This window comes from Silurus meridionalis, chromosome 6 (genome assembly GCF_014805685.1).
Source record: "Silurus meridionalis isolate SWU-2019-XX chromosome 6, ASM1480568v1, whole genome shotgun sequence".
In the NCBI taxonomy this organism is placed as follows: Eukaryota; Metazoa; Chordata; class Actinopteri; order Siluriformes; family Siluridae; genus Silurus; species Silurus meridionalis.
This window is the reverse complement of record NC_060889.1, coordinates 33,625,178-33,650,545: the sequence shown is the minus strand read 5'-3', so window position 1 is coordinate 33,650,545 and position 25,368 is coordinate 33,625,178. Positions and strand designations below refer to the sequence as shown.

At 35.6% G+C, this 25,368-nt stretch overlaps 3 protein-coding genes across 3 annotated transcripts in view; all 3 read right to left on the bottom strand.

Moving 5' to 3' along the window:
• LOC124386907 (carcinoembryonic antigen-related cell adhesion molecule 5-like) overlaps positions 1-3,755 on the bottom strand; it is a 403,644-nt gene extending 399,889 nt beyond the window's left edge. The window contains exons 1-2 of the mRNA XM_046850952.1: positions 3,690-3,755; positions 819-854 (exon numbers count right to left, since the gene is read on the bottom strand). Of these exons, the coding sequence (XP_046706908.1) occupies positions 819-854; positions 3,690-3,720 (67 nt within the window). The 5' untranslated portion in view covers positions 3,721-3,755. The remainder of the gene's footprint in view (positions 1-818; positions 855-3,689) is intronic.
• Positions 3,756-7,122: 3,367 nt separating this feature from the next.
• On the bottom strand, positions 7,123-14,139 carry LOC124386909. Its single transcript, XM_046850955.1, has 6 exons — positions 14,131-14,139; positions 12,962-13,051; positions 9,003-10,050; positions 8,700-8,855; positions 7,951-8,043; positions 7,123-7,695 (listed from the first exon to the last, which is right to left on the bottom strand). The coding sequence occupies exons 3-6, from the start codon at positions 10,041-10,043 to the stop codon at positions 7,381-7,383; spliced, it is 1,605 nt and encodes a 534-aa protein (XP_046706911.1). The 5' UTR covers positions 10,044-10,050; positions 12,962-13,051; positions 14,131-14,139; the 3' UTR covers positions 7,123-7,380.
• Positions 14,140-16,907: 2,768 nt separating this feature from the next.
• Positions 16,908-24,669, bottom strand: LOC124386914. The gene is made up of 10 exons (XM_046850963.1): positions 24,422-24,669; positions 21,548-21,829; positions 20,206-20,508; positions 19,595-19,693; positions 19,390-19,461; positions 19,148-19,198; positions 18,946-19,041; positions 18,747-18,830; positions 18,235-18,290; positions 16,908-17,807 (listed from the first exon to the last, which is right to left on the bottom strand). Exons 3-10 carry the CDS (start codon positions 20,483-20,485, stop codon positions 17,805-17,807), a joined length of 741 nt encoding a protein of 246 aa, XP_046706919.1. The 5' UTR covers positions 20,486-20,508; positions 21,548-21,829; positions 24,422-24,669; the 3' UTR covers positions 16,908-17,804.
• Between the last annotated feature and the right edge of the window lie 699 nt (positions 24,670-25,368).

Genomic DNA, 25,368 nt, shown 5'->3' with positions numbered 1-25,368 from the left:
GCATCTTCTTTCTGCCACGACCAGGTAGCGTTTCAACAGTGCCCTTTGCCTTGAATTTGCGAATGATGCTTCCTATGGTGTCTCTTGGTATGTTTAACATCTTTGCAATCTTCTTATAGCCATTGCCCTTCCTGTGAAGAGTAATCACCTGTTCTCTTGTCTTCCTGGACCATTCTCTTGACCTCACCATGTTTGTAACCACACCAGTAAATGTCTAGAAGGAGCTGAGTATCACAGTCATTTTAAAGCTGCCTAATTGGTGCTTATTAGGCTTTATTGCTGCTCCCTGATATCCACAGTTGTTTTCAATACCTGATTGAAAACACTTCATTGAACCTCTGTTCTTCAGAGTGGTAGTCTTTAAGGGGTTGAATAATTATGTCAATGAAGAATTCACAAAAGAAACATTTACTACTGTATTACAAAACTAATTGATGTCATTTTAGTTGCATATGGTTCTTTAAGAAGTCCTTGTAGGATTTCATTCTGAATACAATTACAAATGTACACTAAATTCCCTAAAACCATTTACAGCATTGGGTTTGAATAATTTTGAACACAACTGTATTTCTACAGACTATAACAATGTTTTCTCAAACACAGTTCATCTGGGTTTAACACTCATACATTTGTCTAGATATACAGTATGTGTATCTGTGTAAAGACCACCAGCTTTTTAATTTTTTTAAAAAGCTTTTTTTTACTTTTTAATTTTAATCACATTAATTATTCATTATATCTTAGCTGACAATAATTATTGTGAATTTACAAAAAAATAAAAAGTACAAAATGTAAAGGATAATTTATAAATAAATCACCTTGAGCGTGAGCCACTGGTAAAAGTGAAACCAGCACTGAAAAGGGAACAGAAACAGAGAACAGAATGTAAACATGAAATTGATTCAGTCATCATTTCTTGTGTGTTTCCACATGCTGAGGAGAAAAGTATGATATTTTATTGAAAGTTAGTATCTAGTGATACCTGCCTGGAGGAACCTTATTCCATCATATATTACCATCATTATTATAGAAAAGAACACCAGCTGACACCCTGCTCCACCTCCCACCTCTACTTCAAACACTTCAGCATTGTGAAAGATGTAGAAGTTCCAGACAATGGTGACCCATCCATAGATCAGAGCCCAACCATTTATATCAGCTGTTTAACAAATATTAATCTTCATATAATCCCAATTCACAACTCCATACATTTAATATTAAATACCAAAAACATTTTTGCGTTGACAAAGATAAAAAAAAAAAGTATCAGTATGACAGATTTTTGCAGCTTTTTAAATGTAAAATTTTATTGCACCCAGTGTTCAAACAATGAAAACTACTCCAAAGTGCAAATAGAAGGGAACTGGAGCAGGATTTTCACTTCCACAGTCTGAGAGGAGGATTTTACTTTTGTTTCCAGGCATTTTGTGTAATTTCTAAAATGTAGTTGAGCTGCACATTTTGCTGAATCACTTCAAATCTGTTTAATATTATTAGCTGAGGTAGAAGTAAACAAAAGGTACCTCAGAATATGCTCAAGAAGAGCTGCTAGACTGTAGGATAGATTACATCCTGTTGTTAAATCTTGATTGCAGTTACTCTAAACATTCACTAGATAGCAGCCTAGAGCATAGATCAAGAAAATTAAGTCTTAAAAAAGAGACTTGTTCATTGTAAATGTATTTCTAGAAAAGGTGTGGCCTACATACATAGTTATGATAATGATTATGAAAAATATCAAATTGTGTTTTAATACATTAAATTTGTAGTGTCATGGTCACAAGTTCTTCATGACTAGATGGCTACTGTGATCGGCATTCCCCGCTGGTTCCTGTTCCTTCTTCCTGTCCCACGGATTACCCTCACTTTCCGGATTACGGTTTCCATAAGGATTATACCTTCCATGACGGATTATACTTCCCGATGGATTGTACTTCCAGATCGGACTACACGGGCATTACGGACTCAAACCACATCACGGTTCTTAACGCTTCCTGTCTTCTGTTTATGTACTGAATACTTCAAAGAAACATGATAGAGTTACTTCCGCTTCCATCGCGTGGGCACTACCCTGATTGTTTTACCTCAATTCTAAATGTTTTGTCAGTAGGAAACCAGGCATGACTCATCACCTGCCCAATACAACCACATCAGTGAAGCACAGTGATGGCATCATCATGCTGTGGGGGTATTTTTCTGCAGCAAATATAAAATATATACAAGTCTCGTTTCTATAATATTGTCCTTTGAGAACATACTAAAATGGTTGCTGAAATGTGAGGGGTGTACACACTTGTGTGACATACTAATATATATTAGTTGCAGAAAACAAAACAGTTTCACAACAACTTGTGTCTGCTCTCATGCACATGTAAAACTGTATAATGTTTGAAACTGTAGTTTATAATATTAATGATACTCTTTGTGTGCCTCCCTATTAATTTGATTCAAACAGTTTGCTAAGGGTGCAGTGAGCGGTTTGTATAGTAATAGTATTGTGTTCAAAATTAAGTGACCAGTGAGCAGGTCTCCAACTGACTTTGAAAAAGGTTAATGAGTGTCAGTGGAGCTGAATTTGCCCAAGCCAGGATAAATGGGGAGGGTTGCTTTAGGAAGGGCATCCAGCGTAAAAACATGTGCCAAATCAAACATGCGGATAATCCGCTGTGGTGACCCCTAATGGGAGAAGCCGAAAGAAAGAAAGAAAGAAAGAAAGAAAGAAAGAAAGAAAGAAAGAAAGAAAGAAACAGTTAATGAGCTAAAATGTAGTGGTAACTATCGCACGTCCATTTTCACACCTTCTGCAGCTCTTCACAGCTGAATTTGCAGCATTGCAATAAAAAATAGAACAAACCACACCTCAAACTGCCACTCTGCCTGCTCAGTGTGTTTACAGGAATAATAAGAAATGTTTGTTGCTGCACTTATTACTCTTCTCTTTAACACAGAGAGGTACATAATGATTAATAATTCAAAGGTTTGCTTGTTTATATTGAAGGTATAACCAGCTCCATATTCAGTGTGCTTTAGCTTTATCTTGAATCTATTCTCTTCTGGTAAGGCAGGATTCTGACTTTTGAATATTTACTTAAGTTAACTCTTGCTGTCACACGCCCAAATTCACACATCCTCCACTCTCACATACATCATTGTAATAAACTGACAGAAACTAAACCACAAAAACAAACTGCTCTCTGCTACCAGGCCTCTATTAATAACACTAATGAGAAGTGTTTGTTCTGGGGATTTGTGCACTATTGCTTTACATTTGTGTAATGTTTGATGTATAAGTTTGAATTTGTTGTACTGAGATGTTTCTCTGCACTGAACATGAAAGTAACAAAAAATCATGTGTAGATCAAAATATCTCCTCAAAAAGTCTACTTATTGTCAGGGTTTTTTTTTTTAAGTCTTCAGTAAGACCAATCAGATTTTCACCACAGCAGCTGAAAACAATGCAGTTAATCACAGCAAGAACTTCCATTGATGATTTATACAAACACCATCCAGTCATTTCCATTGAACAGATCAACAATACAAACTATACAGACTTGTTTACACTCATAACCTTATTTGTACTGCATGTTTTAAATTCACTCTGATTGTACTCTTACATGCTGAACTATTATAGTTACTGAAAGCAGTTACACTGATTTTCTAATGAAGACACAGAGAGAACATTTACTCACAGAGTATCACAGGCAGTGGACTGAGCTCCATCTTGTCTCTCTAATGACTGACAAAGTGGCAAAGCGGGATGTGTTAAAGTCTGGCCACTTTCTGTGACCTCACCCACTCTGACAGAGGCAGATATATACAGTGAGGAAAATAAGTATTTGAACACCCTGCTATTTTGCAAGTTCTCCCACTTAGAAATCATGGAGGGGTCTGAAATTGTCATCGTAGGTGAATGTCCACCGTGAGAGACATAATCAGAAATCCAGAAATCACAATATATGATTTTTAAACTATTTATTTGTATGATGCAGCTGCAAATAAATATTTGAACACCTGTCTATCAGCTAGAATTCTGACCCTCAAAGACCTGTTAGTCTGCCTTTAAAATGTCCACCTCCACTACATTTATTATCCTAAATTAGATGCACCTCTTTGAGGTCATTAGCTGCATAAAGACACCTGTCCACCCCATACAATCAGTAAGAATCCAACTACTAACATGGCCAAGACCAAAGAGCTGTCCATAGACACTAGAGACAAAATTGTACACCTCCACAAGGCTGGAAAGGGCTACGGGAAAATTGCCAAACAGCTTGGTGAAAAAAGGTCCACTGTTGGAGCAATCATTAGAAAATGGAAGAAGCTAAACATGACTGTCAATCTCCCTCGGACTGGGGCTCCATGCAAGATCTCACCTTGTGGGGTCTCAATGATCCTAAGGAAGGTGAGAAATCAACCCAGAACTACACGGGAGGAGCTGGTCAATGACCTGAAAAGAGCTGGGACCACCGTTTCCAAGGTTACTGTTGGTAATACACTAAGACGTCATGGTTTGAAATCATGCATGGCACGGAAGGTTCCCCTGCTTAAACCAGCACATGTCCAGGCACGTCTTAAGTTTGCCAATGACCATTTGGATGATCCAGAGGAGTCATGGGAGAAAGTCATGTGGTCAGATGAGACCAAAATAGAACTTTTGTGTCATAATTCCACTAAACGTGTTTGGAGGAAGAAGAATGATGAGTACCATTTCAAGAACACCATCCCTACCGTGAAGCATGGGGGTGGTAGCATCATGCTTTGGGGGTGTTTTTCTGCACATGGGACAGGGCAACTGCACTGTATTAAGGAGAGGATGACCGGGGCCATGTATTGCGAGATTTTGGGGAACAACCTCCCTCCCTCTTTTAGAGCTTTGAAGATGGGTCGAGGCTGGGTCTTCCAACATGACAATGACCCGAAGCACACAGCCAGGATAACCAAGGAGTGGCTCTGTAAGAAGCATATCAAGGTTCTGGCATGGCCTATCCAGTCTCCAGACCTAAACCCAATAGAGAATCTTTGGAGGGAGCTCAAACTCGGTGTTTCTCAGCGACAGGCCAGAAACCTGACTTATCTAGAGAAGATGTGTGGAGGAGTGGGCCAAAATCCCTCCTGCAGTGTGTGCAAACCTGGTGAAAAACTAAAGAAAACGTTTGACCTCTATAATTGCAAACAAAGGCAACTGTACCAAATATTAACATTGACTTTCTCAGGTGTTCAAATACTTATTTGCAGCTGTATCATACAAATAAATAGTTCAAAAATCATACATTGTGATTTCTGAATTTTTTTTTTTTTAGATTATGTCTCTCACAGTGGACATGCACCTACGATGACAATTTCAGACTCCTCCATGATTTCTAAGTGGGAGAACTTGCAAAATAGCAGGGTGTTCAAATACTTATTTTCCTCACTGTATGTGTGCTGCCACATGGTTCTCTGAAGCATTTCCCATGCGTACACAAATCAAAAGCAGTGGTTAAAGCTCTCATTACATTTTTTACTACCTTTTGACTCCCAAGATATGTACAAACCGATCGTGGAACAAACTTCACATCACAGTTGTTCTCACAAGTGATGCGTGTGTTGCAAATTTTCAAAGTATCGTCTCTCCAGACACGGTTTGCATGGCCTTATGAGGTAAAGCGAAAATTGATTCTAACTAATTATGTTCTTAGCACACCTGGACGTAGAAGTAGTACCCATGTGTGTCATATTAACCTGTTGAAAAAGTATCATGGTCGTTCTTCACCTATGCAGTCCAAACTGACTCCAACCGTAGTACCGGTGGTTACTGTTTCAGTGGACGGGCAAATTTCTCCTGCTGAGTACTCCCCTGAGGTTGATGAGTTACACCTTGGTAGGAACTGCATGTCTTCTCTTCACTTACCCAACTCTGAGGCCTTAAAACGGTTGTCAGAGAAGTAGGAAGGGTTGCCTTCATTATTCCAAAAAATTATTAAGGAGCTAATAATCAAGTTTCCTACATTGCTTGCTGATGTGCCGTCCTATACTAATGTCTTAGAACATTAGTTTTTGTAAGATCCATTCTTTCGAATCCCGAGCTAAATACTCTGTCCGGCCTAACTCTAGACTGGGTCGTAACAATGGTGTGATCCTGGAGAGTCCCCTCTATCCTGTGCCTGAGAGAAATCCTCTGACTCTATTGTGCTTATCTCATAACACAAACCCCTTAAACCTCTGATCTGATTTCTATAAAGATGGATCAGTCGTCCAGAACCAGACTACAGGAGAGATGATCATCCATAAAGTCTCAAAGTCAGATGAAGGTTTCTATCACTACTTTTCAGTAGTCCAACATTTCTTAAAAATCTGAATTTAATTTTAATTATTTTTTTTATTGGTCTTAAGTAATATTAAAATTTTCTGAGATACTGAATTTTAGCTTTTCATTAGTTGTAAGCCATAATCATCAAAATGAAAAGAAATGAACACAAATATTATATGATGAATCTATATACACTCAAAAAAAAAATAGACTTTGGATTAACTTAAAAAAATCATGGAAAGTATTTCCACATGATTACATTTTTTATTTTAAACACAAAGCCATCATTTTCAGCCAACTTGTAATACTTAAGTTGGTTCAACTTAATTTTTTAGTCTCCATTATACTTATTTGCAAAGTTTCCTTCCAACTTTATTTGCTTTAGCTGGGTTAACACAATTTATTGGTGTTGATTCAACTTTTATTTTCATGTTTAGTTATACTTAATTTATTTGTGATGATCTAACTCAATTGTATTAAGCAATTAAAACTAGAGTTAAACAAGTTGGCCAAACAAAATTAGGTAATGCTGAAAGAGAGCCATTGAATCACATGGAAATACTTTCCATGATTGATTTAAGTACATTCTAAGTAAAGTATTACATTTGAATTTACATTAAAAGCTTTACGCACAAAGTCTACTTGGTGTTAAGTGTAGAAATATGAACACAAATCCACTGGTCATCAAGTTTAATTAACAAAGGGCAATGAGTCACATAAGTGCACACCATTCTTTGCACAAAGTTGCTGGTTTTGTAACATTTTTACATTACAAATTTTTTTAAAACATGAAACATAGTACATTAAAAAAAGAAATAAAAAAACTTTTATTTTTATTACTATATGGATGAACTATAATACTTGGTATTTTTAAACTTAAAATTGTTTTAAAGCAAACCACTATAAAATGATAAAATCTGAAAAAAGAAATAATGCATGTAAAAAAAAGTTACCTGGTACATTTAACTTTTCAAATGTTTTATAGCACCCCACCTCAAATAATTAGACCTGTCCCATGAAATGTCAGTGAACTTAAACCTTTAACAAAGGAATGATTTAATAATATTCACTTTACTTGAAGTGGACAATCTTCAACGCAACAGAATTGTTTTAAGAGCCTGTATTTTTGCAGAAAGCCTGTTCCCATTCAGCTCCAAGATTATTTTTTGCAAAGCTTCAAACGTATATTTATGTTCTGGAGGGTAGCATAGATTTAAAGAATATACTAAGGCAAGCAATATGGCCAATGCAAAAGGTACATTCCCCAGTTCACAGAGTACAGTCACCCCCTCTAGAATGACACCCACATCCTCTGGGGGATCAGTAAGCTCATCACCTTCATGTCGAACAACATAGATGCCAAAGACGGTCTCTTTCATGGCTGTGTCTCTGCTTACATCATCTGCCTATAAAAAAAAAAATCAGTTCTTTTAAACCCCGATGTTAATTACATCCCACCTCATCCCTTAATTAAATCCTTTTCATAACATGTTATAAACATATTAATGTACAACAGCTAACAGTTAAATTATCACAAAATATAACCAGATCTTTGAAATGCCTCTCTTATACATATTTAAAACTGATGTGAACCACAAGGAACACCCTTGAATTATCACAGAGACTATTCCCTTACTGAAGCTAAAGGTATAACAACATACCATGTATTCCTTCACCAGCTTCTCCGGATCTTCATTTAAGTACACACAAAGTCCCTTTAGGATGCATTCACGTCCAATATCAATGCTATTGTTCTGCAAATTAGAAAATAATTGTAAATTGTAAATAAGTGCAAAATGAAATTATATAACTAGTTATAATATAACATGAAGAAATATGGCCTATCAAGGAAATAATTTCTGGAAAAAAAACCATGCCGCTTGCTTCTTCCCCATAAAAATTAAATTAAGATTTCACAATATGTTTAGACATACATGTTTTGTAAAAAGTTTTTTTGAAAAGTTTTTTGGACCCCCTTTTAAAATATTCTCATTCATTATTTCTTCTTAAATGTTTTGGACAACAATTAAATGAACCCAAATATGTTTAATAGATTTAGAGAGTCCACAAGACCTAAGATTCAATATCTTTTACACTAGTATATGAAACATAAAGATCCGGCTTGTGCTAGATGTTAAGACTTAATAGCACAAGCTGGCTTGTACAAGTATGACTTGACTTGAGACACAGACAGCATGTGTAGTTTATCTCTAAATCAAGAGATTTTGTGAAGGTCACATTTAGAGCTGCTTCTAAACTTTGATCATGGCAACTCACACATGATGTGTGGCTTTTCTCCTAATACCATATAGAGCAATGTCAGTAAGTAAGAATGTCATCAAATCATCTCCCTAATCAAAGCAAAAAAGACATTTCTGTGAGCATGTGTCTTATTTTTAAAACTCAATACCTGGGTCATAGGTGTCATGATGCTCTTGAGTCTCCTTCCTATAAATCCACCCTTCTTACTATATGCCTTGATTAGATTTGCAGAGTGAACATCCAGCTGGGAGAAAAACTTAGACTGCAAATGGACTGTAGTAATCCTTTTGAATTCTGCACACACCTATGAATAAAAATGTTAATACATAACCCATTAAGTGATTGCACAATTACAACTGCTGAAGTGTGACCATCAGCAAATCATCCGTTCATGGGTCTTTTCATTGTATTCTAAATCCTCTAACAAAAAGTAGTATGTTGTTTCACTTACCTCACGCACACTGAAGAGTGCTGGCCATCTTGTTTTGAAATCTGCTATCATGGGTGCATCTCGAACCACTTCTTGCCTTCTGTGAGCAAACGACCTCTCCATTAACATTGCCACCTTATTTTCATTGTTTCTTTTTTCCACTTCTGAAAGAAGAGCTACTCTTAGAAGTTCTTGAGTCTCCTTTGTTTCACCAGATGGATAAGCAGGGCAGTAATTGACTTCTGCTTTTTTGGGCTTTTTTACACCATAAGCAGGACTGCATCTATCATTCGGTTTGTTTACAAGAGCATTTACTGATACTTCTGGGCATCCAAGACGTCTCAGCTTTGTTCGGTAGTTACCGAGTTTATACTTCAGGCTTGTCTTCCAGCCGTCATATCCAGTGGCTGAACCAGGCTCTTTCAAACAAGGATGGGATGACACAAGAGCTGCAGCTACATCCTTAAACTCTGCATCAGAGAGGTAGACTTTGTACTGAATAATTGTTTCAATTAAGCCATCAAGAATGGCAGACTTAAGTTTAGTATCAGGACTCAATAAAGTTCCATTTTCTTTAAATGCAGCATTGGCCCTTTCCAGCTGTACTTCAGCATCATAAGAGAACCTGGGCACCTTGAAGACCAACGGCCATGCAGAGAATCTTGAGGAGATCGACTCGGGAGAAGACAATATGTCTGTATCAAATGAGGTACAAGATGAAAGGGACACAGAGTCATCTAAAGAGTGAGCGGAGGCAACAGTAGAATAGGGCTGGGGGGCAGAGTCACCAGGCAGGGCAGGATGGTGTGAGGCTACTGTATTAAAGATGACTTTGATAGTGCTTTTGTCCTTAACATCAGACATTGAGGTCAGGTTGGTAAACTCATTATTAAAATCTGCATCCATGAACTGGAGTCTGATGTCCCCTTCTACTCCACATTGCCTCTTTATATGCTGTATGAGTTCACTGACAGATTCTGGTAACCCGTCTTTAAGGATCAATCTCTGCGAATCATTTTCGCCCAGAATAATTCTGAGAATCACTGTGGCAGGAACAGCCATTTCACAACTGTAAATGTGTAAAGAGTACATGTTAAGAGTACATAAAGCACTGGGAGTTCAATAACATTTAACATTTAAAATTTAACCTGAAGACTGCTACACTTTATATGATTATGTATCTTTTTAATGTCACCATTCTGACTGGACCAACAAAATAGTCTGCCAAAGGGTATGCATCTGCCAGTTCATCATGCTCAATGAAAACAGTTTCTCTTGCTGGAGATGGACTTAGCTCAAAGGCTCTGAAGTGCTCCCTGTACCACCCCGACAGAATTCTTACCATGAAACACAGTCTTTCTTTTACAATACAAATCTGAAGAATCTCTCCAAAATCAGGAAGTCCACTTGTAGACCCATAAACCACAATCATGCCGTTTTTGAAGCTTACACCTTGGCTTGATACACATTTAGTAAGGTGAACGTTAGTTGTACCAGGAAATTTCTGTTCAATAGTCTGAGCCATTTCTTGTTTCAAAACATCCACAGGAACTAGTGAGACACTTGTGATCTCAAGACCAGGTTTTTTATAGCTGGATGAACACAGGTGATAGGACATCATTAGCTGATGCTTACTGGCAAGTGAAAGAGGCACATTTTTAAAGCAGTTGGTGTGTCGAATAACCTGCTTAAAAAAACTGTGCTTTGCCTCAAAACGCATTGTCCAATGTCCCACAAGGGGACCAAACATCTTAATCAGTTGAGGATAGTGCTCCAAAAAATGATGCTTTGGTAGCAGTGTCACATCAGGAAATAGTTCTTGATATTTATGTCTGTGCTCTGAAATTTTGCACTCAAGATAGGCAATTGACTCATCTGTGTGTGCTGGAGCAACCACAAGCTCCACAATGTCTTTTAAATCTAACAATACCTGCCATGCTATTTCACCATCAGGCACCAAATGCCCAATTACAAATGGGAGCAGTCTAAGAAGGGCCCAGTTTTCATGGGCATTCCCACCTATTGTTTTTCTTGTTGAAAATGTGCGTGGGATTACATGGGGCTTGTTCGTCTTGTCTCCCCACTTGTAAGGGAAATGCATGATAAATCTGTTAAGGATTTCAAGATCAAAATATTCCTTAGATATCAGCAATGTCAAACAACGTGCGATCTCTACTGGCACTATGCCCTCAAAAACATCATGCATGATATCTGGAGGATAACCTGTCTGAACGCTGAAGTGGGTAAGCATTTTACTGATAACACAATAATTTTTTACCCCAAAACAGCTTGAACCATTTGTCTTAGCCAACTGAACATGAGATTCATGAAGTTCTTTTGTCCTGAGTCTAAATAAGCCTGACTTAACCTCCTTGGTTTGAATGTCCGTTTTTGTTCCTGTACAGAATCTGCACATATACACACCAGAAAAATTCTCATTAAAACCAGCTATGCTGTGAGCACTCAAGTTATCTGCCACAACAACCTGAATTGTGCCTTTAAGACTTTTTCCAAGTGATGGAACAAAAATCCCATCTTGTTCCAGAGTTTTAACATCTTGGAGAAGTGGACATAAAATCCTGTCATAACCATACTTGTTCATATCAATGGTTTTGCATAAGACTGCCAAGTAAATGGAGTTCAGTGATGAATGTGAACCAAGAGGTAAATTACTTAAAGTCCAGTAGATACCACAAAGCTTATGTTTTTTGCGAGAAGTTCCCAGAGGATTGCAAACCTCAAAATCATCTATGTATAAGCTTAACAAAATTCTCAGCTCATTACCTGACAGAAAACTGTTTTCCTGAAAGTGTGACCCATCATGAAATGATCTGTAAATATGCTGCTCACCAGTTGCCCTTTTAATCTGTTGTGCTTTATGGTTTTCAACTACTTTGTCTACAACATCTCTCCTATCAAAGAGCTGCTGCAAAGATTGTAGAATAGGCACATACTGAAAGCTTCTTTTTTCTTTGGAATCAAGAATGTATTCAATGGGTTCAACCACTTTGAAGCTTTCTTTGTAATACTGTTTGCGGAGATGACATGTGCTAAGCGGGCCACCCTTCCCAATGGCTTTCACCAAGGGGTTAGATGCAATGAGAGCTTTGGCTACCTCTTTTATTATGGACTTATCTGATGTCTTACTATGTTTCTGAAAGAGGTCTTCAAGAATGTCAATTGAGAGGGGCAGTGTAGCAGAACTTAATAAGTAGTGCAGCTCATCTAAAAATCATCAATTTTTGTGCCAGGCACATGTGCAAAATGCTCTAACTTGAGCAATGCTGCAGCAAAATTTTGCTCAATTTTTTTAGACAAGTGTATAGGTCCATTCAAATCAATACTTGAACACCCACTATCTGATTCAACAACATTGTCATCTTGATCATTTAAATCCTCCAGATCATCAGGTAAGTCTTGTGAAACTTGAGTGGTTGTAACTACTCCTGGCTTGAAATCTTCTAATGTATGTGGGTTGTGTTTTCTGTTTTGTGAGAGTGAAATGTTCCATATATGTTTGTTTGAAAAAAGCAACCCCTAAACATACATGTAATAGTTTCATTATTCTTTAGATGACTGCCAATGTGAATAAAATAATCTCTCTCTGTATGAAGATCACAACAAGCACACAAATGGCAACTCAATGTTGACAGTTCCAGTAACTCCTGAGAGTTTTTGGGATGGACTCTACTCAAATGAATGTGCAAAGCATTCCACGTCCTAAAGGAACACAGACAATTTGTGTGTAGGCAAGGGTAGCGTTGCGGTGACAGTGCTCTAATCTAATATGTTTAAGTAGCTCATATCTACTAGATAAAGTTACACTACATGCCTTACACTTCCACATCCTGATCCTGATGAATATTTCTTCCTCCTGTCCCCCTACTTAAATCTCTTATACAGACATTAGTACAGTCAAAAATCAAATAAAAAGAAACATTTCAATTATAAATCTAAATTTAGTAAATGATGCCTATAACCTGTAATGACTGATGCAGATGGACTTCAGAGTGCAGGGTGAAGGCACACTTGCAGCTGGACAGACGATCAGAACACTATGGCAGTAATTGCTGTGATAAACAAAGACAGGTGAATTAATATCAGTGATTAAAATTATTATTATTATTATCAACATTACTATTATAAATATTATTAGTAATAATACATTATTATTATATTTTTCTTTTATTGTTGCATTTATACAACCAATATAATTTTTATATGGAAGTTTACACACTCCTACCAGCTGTTAGACATGACCTCTGATGGTACTGAACTTGATCTCATCTGGTGTTTATTTACAATGTACCAACTCAACTGCACTAATGCACAGCCCAGTACTACACTAACATAACCAACACAACTAGTATGCACTAACAAATTGACAAGGTATTTGGTGACTATTCTAATTATAGCTAATTTATTTCTCCTTAAATTATTAGATTTTTGTATATAGTTCAGCCTCTGTGTGGTGTTTCTTTTACCAAAATTATAATCTTTCTGTATGTTTACTTATATCAATTCCTGTAAAACTTTATTTCCCCCCTTCCCTTATTTTTATCATGTAAATCATTATGGCTATCATACTTTGGCTTTACTGCTGGTGAACTTTTAATACTGTGTTATTCGTTCTGTTGAAAATCGTTCCATTTTTATTAGTTCTTTCTTTCTTAACAAGCAGAATCACTTGTGCAAGGTCTCTCCCTCTCCTGTTGAGTTATGTGTGAAAGATTCACTTATACCACACGTGTAGTTTAGACAAGCGACAGTTAATGCTAATCTGACTACTGCCCTGTTATTGGCAAAACAACGGACAGCCTCATTTAAACAAATATGTGGAAATTAAACAGAGATGGTTATTTAAATTTGTGTATTTGTTTAATGAGTAAACGCATTGTGTTATAAAATTGAACTGCTCATGCCATTACCTGCAGTAAAGTCCACCATGCTAATCGTGAACTGTACAGTAATTAGCTCGCTTTCTCTTAACCTGAATGAACGTTACATCTTGTCGATTGACAACGAAAAATTGTTGTTCTGTTGTTGTAATTGGTGTATTATCAACAAAAAAGACTAACACGTTTAGTTAAAAGTTATTTAGTTTACATTTTAATTAATTTTAAAAGTGTATAACAAGATTTGCTCTTACCTTTTCACAAGAGCGCGAAAAACAGGTGAAATCCCGAAGCCAGGCGTTGCTTAAATCTCGCGATATCGGCGGTGAAGTTCCCGGAAGCGTGAGAGTTTGATTGTGTTACGTTATTTTGACATAAGTAAATCTATTAAAATCTAAGTAGTTGACCTTATAGAAAATCCTACATGATTTATTTGCGTTCATTTAGTAAACATAAAATTATATTGTACGGAATGTATGTTACATTTAAGTAAATTTAACATGCAGCAGAATTCATTTTTTTGAGTGTACTATGTTGAATATCTATATGAATATTGAATTACTAGCATTTAACTCCCTTATTCATTCAATTTATTTATTTCCTTATTTCAACTTTCTTTTTATCATTGTGAAGCATCCACTAATTTATTTGTACTTGTGCAGTTACCAAAAAATTATATTTATAGTGAAAATTATTTAGACTCTATTCATTTTTATTTCTAATGTTTTAAAGTTTTTTCTACATTGATATTCAAGATTTCCCTGTCGATGTAGACAATTCAGCATTATATACAGTATTCTGCTGTAGATTGACTTAATAAGTGAATGTAATTTGTCCCTGCTGGTGTGATGTGAGAAATAAAGAGGAATGATTTTTCTCTATATTATAGGATCTGTATGCAGTTTGTACATTAAAAATACAAGTGACTACATGTTACATGCATTATAAAGTCGGGCTACAGGATAAATGTGGACAGTGAAAAGTGTTATACAATTACCTTCATATAAAAAATGCTCTGAATTGATAAAACTTGTATAGATATTGCATTCATTTTGTTTTCTGAAACATTCTTCCAACATTTGAGACTTCTCAAGTTTGCAAGGCAGTTACTACAGTCTTAATATCACAAGTTAGTAATCTTAGAGAGGGTTCATATAAATGTAGTTTATTTAGTCTTTTTTTTGTTTTGTTTTTTAGCTTTGTAATTGAATCCAGCCAAACTTGGCTTCTTATTGTTGTTGTTTTTGTTTTTAACAGTTAAGACATTTGACCAGACATTTGACCAGATTGAGCATAACAGTTCCAGCTGTCCCTTTACATGACCCAAATATATATATATATATATATATATATATATATATATATATATATATATATATATATATATATATATACTGTATTTTTCAGACAATAAGCCGCTAATTTTTTCCCACGTTTTGAACCCCGCGGCTTAAACAACGAATCGGCTAATATATGGATTTTTCCTGGGTTTTTTCCAGTTTCACAAACTTTAAGCCAAAAAACTGACATAACATTAACATTAGACCAATGAAATTTCCGAACGTAAACTAAAAAAAACCCCACCTCACCTGTGTTCTGAGCTGCATGGCTTCGGGAGAAAAAACTTCCACCAGTGGCACACGACGATGACAAAATATAAACTCCCCAGAGAAATACAGTGGTACCTTGACCTACGAGTTTAATTCGTTCCGTGGTCGAGCTCGTATCTCAATTTGCTCGCACATCAAATCAGTTTTCTATATTGAAAATACTTAAAATAACCTAAATCTGTTCCAGCCCTCAAAATGACACCCCGTTTTTATGTTTCATGTTAATAAATTGGAAAATACATTTTTAAGTAACAAATCTTGTATAAAAGCATAATAGAAAGAGTATGTAAAGATATAATAAGGTTTTATTCAGTGTATTTACCTTGGAGATGAGACGACTTGAGCTAAAGAAAACACCGGTGGGGTGTGTGTGTGTGTGTGTGTGTGTGTGTGAAGTGGGGGTAGAGGCAATAAGCGGAGGCGGAGGGAAAACTCATTTTTTACTATCACTCCTGTAAACTACGTATCCCTAAACTTTAAAATTTTAACTTTTTCTTCTTTGCCTATCTTAATTTTCATCACAATCTTCGCTTTCTGGCTTCGCTTAACCATTTAGCAGCGGCGTCTCAAGTTCGTACCTCAATTTTTTGCTCACGTAACAAAGCAAAAAAATCGACCGAGTGACCGCTCGTACCTCGGAAAACTTGTACATTAATGCACTCGTAGGTCAAAGTACCACTGTAGTTGTGAAAGGAAGGAGGAAGACAGTGAACAATGACTTTCTTGGTCGGCTACTGTTTAGATACAAGCCGTTGTAACGCGTTGAGTCTGGGTGAAGGGAGAGCTCACTAACTCCAGTTACAACAGAAATCATATAAGCACAGACAGGTTTCCAAAACTCGTGCTTTTTTATTTTTCTTGGCAACAGCGTTACGGGTTAGTCAAAGAAACTTAGAAATGAGCGTCAGAAAATAATGATGTAATCCTCAGTCTCACACGCACACACACGCAGTAATACCGGAAGAATGAAGTGATGTACTATTCCCAAAATACCGCTATGCTCCTAATAGAAGCGTAACATATTGCATTTAGTGTCTTTCGTTAAAGCCTGTGTAAAGTTCATTAGTTTTAGTTTTATTTTTATGTTAAAAATTTAAATATTTGTAAAATTCAGTGGGTGCAGCTTATATAAGGGTGCGCTTTATAGTTAAAAACTTTGAAAACTTGGCATAAAGATGTTAATATATCACTCCAGCAATATCTGATGAATCACACTTTCTGATTTTCTGTGGCAGAGCTCCAGAAATCAATGATTATCAGTGAATAACTTTTTCTGTCAAGGCCAGAACTCATGGGAGTCAAACTCATGGCAAGCCAAAGAACAGGTAAAGACTCGGGATAGCTGAAATTTCGAATTTTAATTAAACTCCAACAAGAGGATGAAAAATGGTAGATAACATACAAATAATAGGAAACTTAATTCTAACAAAACACAAAAACAAAAAAAATCAGAGCTCATCTTTACAACTTACCAAAAGCTTTTAAAAAATATTGTCACAAAAATCTTAAAAAGATCAGACACTACACTCGCAATCTAGAGAGTCAAAATAAAAAAGCAAAATCTTACAACATGGGTCATAAGAAAACATAAATGAGGTTCTGACCAGAAAAATCAAAGACCAAGCAAATAAAAAATACTGGAGAGAACAAAAGACTGAGCACAAATTGGATTAAAACAAGCAATCAAATAAAGGTACACAACAGTGACATCTGGTGGGCAAAACAAAGTATAACAAAGACAAACATGGTACAAGCGTTTTAAGCAGGTACACCATTTAGTGAAGGAATCCTGAAAAAGGAAGCCAATTGGTGCTGTGGTGGATTACTTGATCTTGATCTGACGTGCTAAACCTCTGCGATTTACTAAATACTTCAGGGAGACCTAGTTTTGTGTTTCTCCAAGTTCTTCAGTGAATGGTCAATGTATGAAAGTTCTCAAAACAGCTAAAAATATTTTGGCATAGTTCAAGCTTATATTAAAGCAATTTAAGAGTACAAGAGCTGTCAAAATCAAAAGACAAAAAAATTCTTACAATTCCGCTGAGGAGTGGTAGCTCAATGGTTAAGGTTCTGGGATACTAATTGGAAAGTCAAGAGTTCAAGCATGGGTAGCACTCAGCTGCCACTCTTGGGGCATTTAGTAAGACCCACTGTGCTTCAGGATCCCTGTATCATGGCTGACCCTGCACTATGACCCCAGCCTCTGAACAAGCAGGGATATGTGATGAAAAGTATTTTGCTGTAATGTATATGTGACAAATAATGGCTATTCTATTCTTCTTCAAAAGTAGACTCTTCTGAGTTGAAAGACACATGGCTCACTACAGAAAGAGTAAAAACATATGGTTGCATAATTATAGTTAGAAAATATTTTTTTAATTGATATTGTCATCAGTGATGGAACAAACTACTGCACAGTTTTGAAACTATATATCAGATTAAAGCAGAAAATCACTAGGTTATTTGTCTTGTTAGTGTTTGGCATATTCATAACTTACATAACCGACCAAGTACAATGAGATGATAGAAAATCATGAAGGCAGATACCAAAGAAACATTTAGCTAATCAGAGATTTTCAAAGGCAGGTTCTGTGTATTTATATCTGTAAATATGATCATTTTAATGTTTTTTTTTATTGTCTTTGAATCTGCTTGTGACCAAATACTACATAATGCACCTTTGAACAGTTTTCTTACATAATGTTGTATAGATTGTCTTTTAATCTGTATGAATGTGATAAGATTTACCTTCATGTTCTGATGCAGCTCTGAGTAAATAGTATCATCATCCTCACTGGTCTTCACTAGTTGGGAGTAAGAAACAAATCCATGATTAACTTCCTGAAATTCTACAGTCTGATTCCTCATGAGATGTTTTAAAGTCTATTTAATGCATAATTGGTTCTATATTAACAGCTCATTTGCAGCCTCGAAGAAAAGATGTTGGGCTAATAATAAACAGATAAAGGAAGATAGAAAATAGTATACTTATCTTTTCTTAAGAGACAGATATTTAACATTTATGGAAGACATTACAAATCTGGCACTTTTTAACCAAGGGTTTGAACATTACAAAAGTCTTTAGGACAGGAGTCTCCAACTTCTCATGAGAAGCTGAAAACTTCACTGTTTTACAGTATCCTGTTGAGGCCCTAATTCCGTAACAGCACCAGGCATTTTTTATTAATTACATCTTTACATAAAACAAGATCAGTGTGCAAGTCATCAATAGCACAGAACAAAGGCTTATTCAGCTTTACCTTGTGCTCTCTTTACTTTGTTCATTGGTTTTAGATGAACCTCAGCATAAGTCACATCATTAATGCTGAGTTCAGCATCAGCACCTGCAGTAGCAGAGAACAAAACCATTCCAATGATCTTCAGGCGTGTAATACATGCTTAAATGTTAAAATGGGTTGAACACTTCAAAGTTTTTCTTGGCTTAAAAAAAAAATTTACATTTTGAAGAATTCTCTCGACCATTGTTCCTGTTTCTCTTCTTTTTCTGTGTGACCTGTGCGTAAGTGGCTTCTCTGCTCTCAGCTGCAGCTTCATCTAAACACAGTGCGGGGTGTTAATCACAAAACAATACAGATACACTTACAAAACACAATACAAAACCCGTCTGTAATTTACCAAATGCAAGAGAAAATAAAGCTACCTGGTTCACTCATAACTGCCTGATCCACAGTGGCATTAATGTGTTTATTTCCTACAGAAATCAGAATATAGCATTAAATTTGTTTCAAATGAGACTATGGATTACAAACAAAAATTAATTTCAAACCAAAAACTCAATTTAATTAAATCTGCTTATTAAGGTGGTGATAAATATATGGTTTTAAAACAAAATATGTGCTTCTCTATGAATAAATATAAAAATGAACAGTCAGTGTGTCTGACCAGGCTGAAGTGCTGTGTGTCCTGACTGAAAGTCTTTAGCTTCTGAGTGGCTCTGATTGGATTTCTGCTTTTCTATAAAGGGAGACAAATTCTACTCTAAACACGGTGTAAAAGTGGGTGTGGTACTATAAAAGATTAAATATATATTAGGAATAGACACAATTATCAATATATGCTCATAAGTTATGTAAAGTGATTATTAGACCTGTCTTTTCTTTATAGTGCCACAGCATGATCATTAAAGTCAGGAAGAACAAACTCAGTCCCACAGCCACTCCTACTATTCCAGCCCTGAATCTAGAACCTGACATTGAGAACAGAAAGAGGTCAAAATTCAAGTACTGTCTTTACTTCCCAAGCAGTACGTTTTTCTTCCTTAACATGCTGTAATTTTTGGATTACCAGGTATAAATTATGTGAAACTTCCTCAAAACAAATCACTCTGAATGAGCTTTTATAATAAAAACAAGTGTACTGTTTAAGCTGAAAAAAGCCCAAACAGAATGCAGAATTTAAAAGTAATGTTATATGCTAATTGCAATACTTTTTAAATGTGTTTGTTTGCTTTCAGATATAAACCAATGTATAAGAGATGAGGAATGTATTCATTTATCTTGAAATTTTGAGCTTATTTATTTGGTTTTTGCACAATAACCTCTACTTATTCCAAGATTATTCAAAACATTATTAATTATAATATAATTTTAATAAATTTGAAAGATTGTTTTTTTATACCGCTTCTAACATTAAACCTGTTAAAAAAAATAAATAAAGATAAAATAAGAAAAATTGTATTAAAAAAAAATCATGATGTACCTCTTGCTGTGATCTTGACAGGATCACTGAATTTTGTGTAGTTGTAGTATTGTTTACTGTTGTCCCTGTTGTAGAATCTCCTGCGCGCGTTACACTGGTACACTGTTTCTCCTGAATTATTAACTGTCAGTTCAAGTGAGTTTACCTGTTCACTGTTTAGAATTTGCATATAATTTTTGTAATAGAAAAACTCCCATCCAGACGACTCCTGCAGCTCACAGCTCAGGGTGATGGTGTCTCCAGTGTAGATGAAGCTCTGACTCTCACCACTTTGCTTCATTCTCACAGTCAGTTCAGGTTTTGCTGTTTGAATGTATTAAATTATTAAATGATGAATGTGTCAGAACTGATCTTTTGTTTCATTTTAACTGAAAACTGTTTCTTTTCATTGAACTGTATTTGGGATTATTGGAAAAACCTTGTTATTATAAAAAGCTACCAAAACAAGAGCCATATTATTAGAAGTCACTACTAAACAATTCAATAAAATTCAGCACTATTCTGTTAGAAAGCTTATTGTAATTTATACTGTCTTGGCAACCCTGCTGTCAGTAATCTACTGTAAATGAAGGAAATAGGTTACAGCAATGAACTGTTATTCAGATTTGATCATTTCTTTATAACAGCATGTCCTGAGATGTTTAATTCCTCTGACACAACAGAAATTCTACAGTGATTATCATTTTTAATTTGTCCTTGAATAATATCACACTTACTGTCCCTTTGCAGTTACATTTAATATTGAGGAACAACTACAAAACAAGTGAATTACACTTATCTCTTGCATCACAGTATCTATTCAGTCATTCCCCATTACTTATTCCCCATTATTTAATTTGTTTCTTTCTTTTAGTTAATAAAAATAAATAAAGCAAAACAACAAAAAAACATAAATAATACAAAAAAAATTGTAATGTCACATAGAAATCGCAAAACATGAGATTTTTATAGTGTTTATTCTGAATCAGAATCAGTTTTACTGGACAAGTATTCCTGAAATTTGGATCCAGTTTGGAGTAAACCAACAGTGCACATATAACATACAGGGACTGCACAGAAGTGCTGAATGGATCGAAACATAGACAAATAAAAACATATCTACACATAACACTTCTACATTTATATTAGGTTAAATATTTCCTTACAAATTTCACAACAATTACTGTTTTTGTTTTGTTTAATGCTGTTTTGTTAAATTATGTAAAAGAGAGATTACTCTTTATGATCAAGTTTTGATGTGAGCCAAAATATAGAATATATAGAATAGAATGGAAAAAAATAATTACACATTAATTCTATTCACAACCCTATAAACTTCATACTTGTAAAAAAAATGATGTACCTCTTGTTGCAATCCTGATTTGATCACTGTACTCCGTGTAGTAGGTTGTATCCGTCCACACATTTTCCCTGTGTGCAATACACTGATAAAGCGTTTCTCCTGCATTATCGACTGTGACGGTAAGTGTGTTGGTGGAGATGTTTTCAGTATTTAAATTCTGAACATATTTGCCCCAATGAAACTCCCACCCAGTAGACTGATGCAGCTCACAGCTCAGAGTGACAGTGTCTCCAGTGTAGACGGAGCTGTGAGGATTCACTCTCACAGTCGGTTTCGGTTTTGCTGTTAGTATAAAATGATTAAGGTGTCAGAGTTGCTTTTCACTTTAAAACAGAAGCTGTAGATTTACTGTGCATAACATTTACAAAAATAGATGACTGAGTTGGTTTAAAACATTGTTTTTGCTTATGTCAAGGTGTTATTTTATTGTTCCTGCAAAAAATAATCATTATCATCACCACCACCATTATATCTCTAAGTTAGGACTTTTTAGAGCGAAGCTATGACAGGGAACTTTTCAATTAAGAGACCTTGTCAGTTTGAAATTCTTTAGTTAATTAAAAAAAATTTGCAATATTTTTTACAAATATATTTTATTTACTGAATGTATGCATGTGTGTTAGAGAATTCTCTCTTCGCTTCATTTGTGGCAGCATGCTCATGCCATCTTTGTTTTTTGTTATTGTTTTCTGCTATATGTGCTTTTGTTTTGGTTTTCTTTTGATTGATTGATTTATGTCATCTCGCCACCTCATCTTGTCATTGGTTCATTTTCATGTGTTGTTACAGCATCTAATTCTCTAATGTTGGGTTGTAATGTTTTTCAACCATCAGGATCAAATGGAGAAGAGCTGAGCACAGCATCATTCAATGAAACTGGAATGAAATCTTTAAGTGCTGTAAGACTTTTGCTTGATCCTGACCAAAAGGTCAGCCCTTCCCAAGAACACAGCATGGATGCCCGAGAGTGCAGGGTGTGTGCCCTGTAGGTGCCTGAGGCAACAAGAACATCAACAGAACTCTTTACGACACAACACGTTTCCTCCAGGACTCATGGCAGGGGACCAAGACCCCACAACACCCCTATCGAGAACTAGAACTTTATCTGGAATACAGTAGGCTCCCCGGAGAGCTATCCTTGGTCTTGACCACCACATCTCCATACAAATGGTGGATCTGCAGACAAGTGTCTGACCCTCTTCCCTCCTTTTCCTGTTACATCCTCAACACAGGACATTCTACAGCACACCAGATGATTATGTGTAAGAAAGGTCATATCACATGTAAATAACGACGGAAAATGTTAATGTTTCATTTCTTTACAAAGGTTTATCGCGACTGGTACACAGGTCCCATTCCCACAGCAATAAAACAAATAATAAAAAAGGTTTAATAGAGTTAAAGAAAACACAACTCTATACAAGGGGCGTGTGCCCCACTACAAATGTATACAGACGAGGTGCCTCCCACAGGTCTGTAAGAACCAATCAATGCAAACTTCCATTACTAAATAATGTTTACATAATGCTTACTCTATCTGGGTATTTAAGGAGAACTGACCAACAATTCAGGGAATCTGTAAACAGATCTCCTGCACGATTACTGTGTGTCGTCTTTCACCAGGTATGAAAGGTTTTATATTTCCTGTTTAAACGTAAATACTATTGGTTTGTATTTGTGTTATATTTTAATTGTATTATGAATTGGCTTTAAATTGTGATTTTCTTACCTGGTTAATAAATTGTTATGTTTGATTTTATTCGGTGTTGCTCGGTAAATGTTGACACTGCAAGTAATAACGTTGCATCCGTAGTTACCGTAAGGACTGAAATCAGGCTAGGATCGGCCTAAATCCCAGTTAGATAGTGAATAATACATCAGCTGAGGATTTTAGAGATACGACTAGCACTTGGCGTTAGTTTAAGTGGAGGCTAACAATATGTATTTCCGTTTAGAGTAACATTTCTGATCACTCTAAATAGGGTCAGCCTCAACCTCTGATTATTTCAATATTTTTCTATTCATTACCTGTGACTAGAAATAATTATTGTAATAATTAGGTGTCACCTCTAAGAGGACTAAATAAAGTATGTTTAAAGTTGAGCACGCAGAGAGCGGCCGCTTAAGCATATAGTCCAACCTCTGGCAGCGACCAATACTGATTCGCTTATGACCGTTGACCAGTATATTAATTATAGGGCCCATACTAGGATCATGTGCGACTATAAGAACCAAATGAACGAGTGTAATGCCAGAGCTTAATCAGAATAACTAGACAAACATCCATCCAAATTATACTATTAGTAAAATAACAACCTATGCAAATATTAATTATGTTTTATCTAATTGGAGTCAGATAAGAGGTCAATAACCAAAATGAAGAAATACATTAATCCAAATCTTATTATCTAATGTGAAAGGAAAGACTAGAACGCGCTACGCCTCTGGAAGCCGCCGTTGGACCAGTGGGTGGTTCCCCACCTTACAGTGCAAATAATAGTGTGATCTTTACAAATGACAGAATCCTAAAATAAAAACTCATAATTACAAAACATATTTTAGTGAAATGAACAATGGCAGAAATAAGCCAATAGAAGATTTTATTTTGCTGTGTATCAAAGCAATACACAGTTTGCCATTTACCATAAATCACACTGATTCACTAAACGTACACAACAACAAAAAAATAAATCCCACAGGATATTGCAAATGTCATTCTTTTGAAGAAAAAGAACAGCTATTACAAAGCAAAGAGTAAATCATCTTAAAGAAAATCAATAAACCTTTTTTTTCTGACAGCTTAAAGTCTACAAACTCGAACTAATGTTTTAAGTAATACATTAAGAACAAAAAAAAACAACCAGAGAAACTTACCTGATACAATCAGTACAACGGCATCACTGACATCTGAAACACTTCCACTGCAGGTGTAATTACCACTGTCAGAGTTGTTAACAGACCTAAGAATGATTTCCTGTGTTGTGTGTAATTTGCCTCCATAGTTATTAAGTGTGTTATTATTCTTATACCAGCTGTATGGCCTCTGAGTCTCTCCTCCTCCATGTATGTCACACTTGATAGCAACAGTTTCTTTAACAAATGCATGTGCATCAGGCTTTATGGACACCACAGCTTTAAAATTCCCTATAAAACATAAAATGTAAATAAATTATATATATATATATATATATATATATATATATATATATATATATATATATATATATATATATATATATATATATAGTGTTGTGCTAGTTACTAAAAAATAGTAACTACTTACAGTTACTCGTTACTTCATTCAAAAAGTAACTTAGTTACTTTGTTGATTACTTACACCAAAAAGTAAAGCGTTACTGTTAAACGTAACTTTTTTAGTTATTTTTTGAAGAATCTTCTTTAATGTTCCCATTAATGCCCTTTTATGCGTTATGGTCTATACAAACACAAAACTGTCTTAAAGACAAAGTAATTTTTAAACACTATTTTATTAAAGTCAGACCAGCACAAACTGAATATATCACAAGGATTTCTGAAATAAATAACAAAACAAGCTGAATATTATATTCACAATCAAAAACTAAAGTGGCTTCTGCATCATAAAGGCTGTTGTGTTGAGCTCTTAAAAATGTTCCTTTCACAGCTGAAGTATGAAAACTATCAACAATGTAGAACAGAACACCGGGTTAGCTTTTAGCTTCTAGCTTCTAGCTTCTAGCATGGATTTCCTGGAGGAGCGTCGACAGATTGGAGTTGCTGTTTATCGCAGTAGATACGAGCTTCGAACCAGAAAGACACAGCTTACATTTGACTTAAAAGTT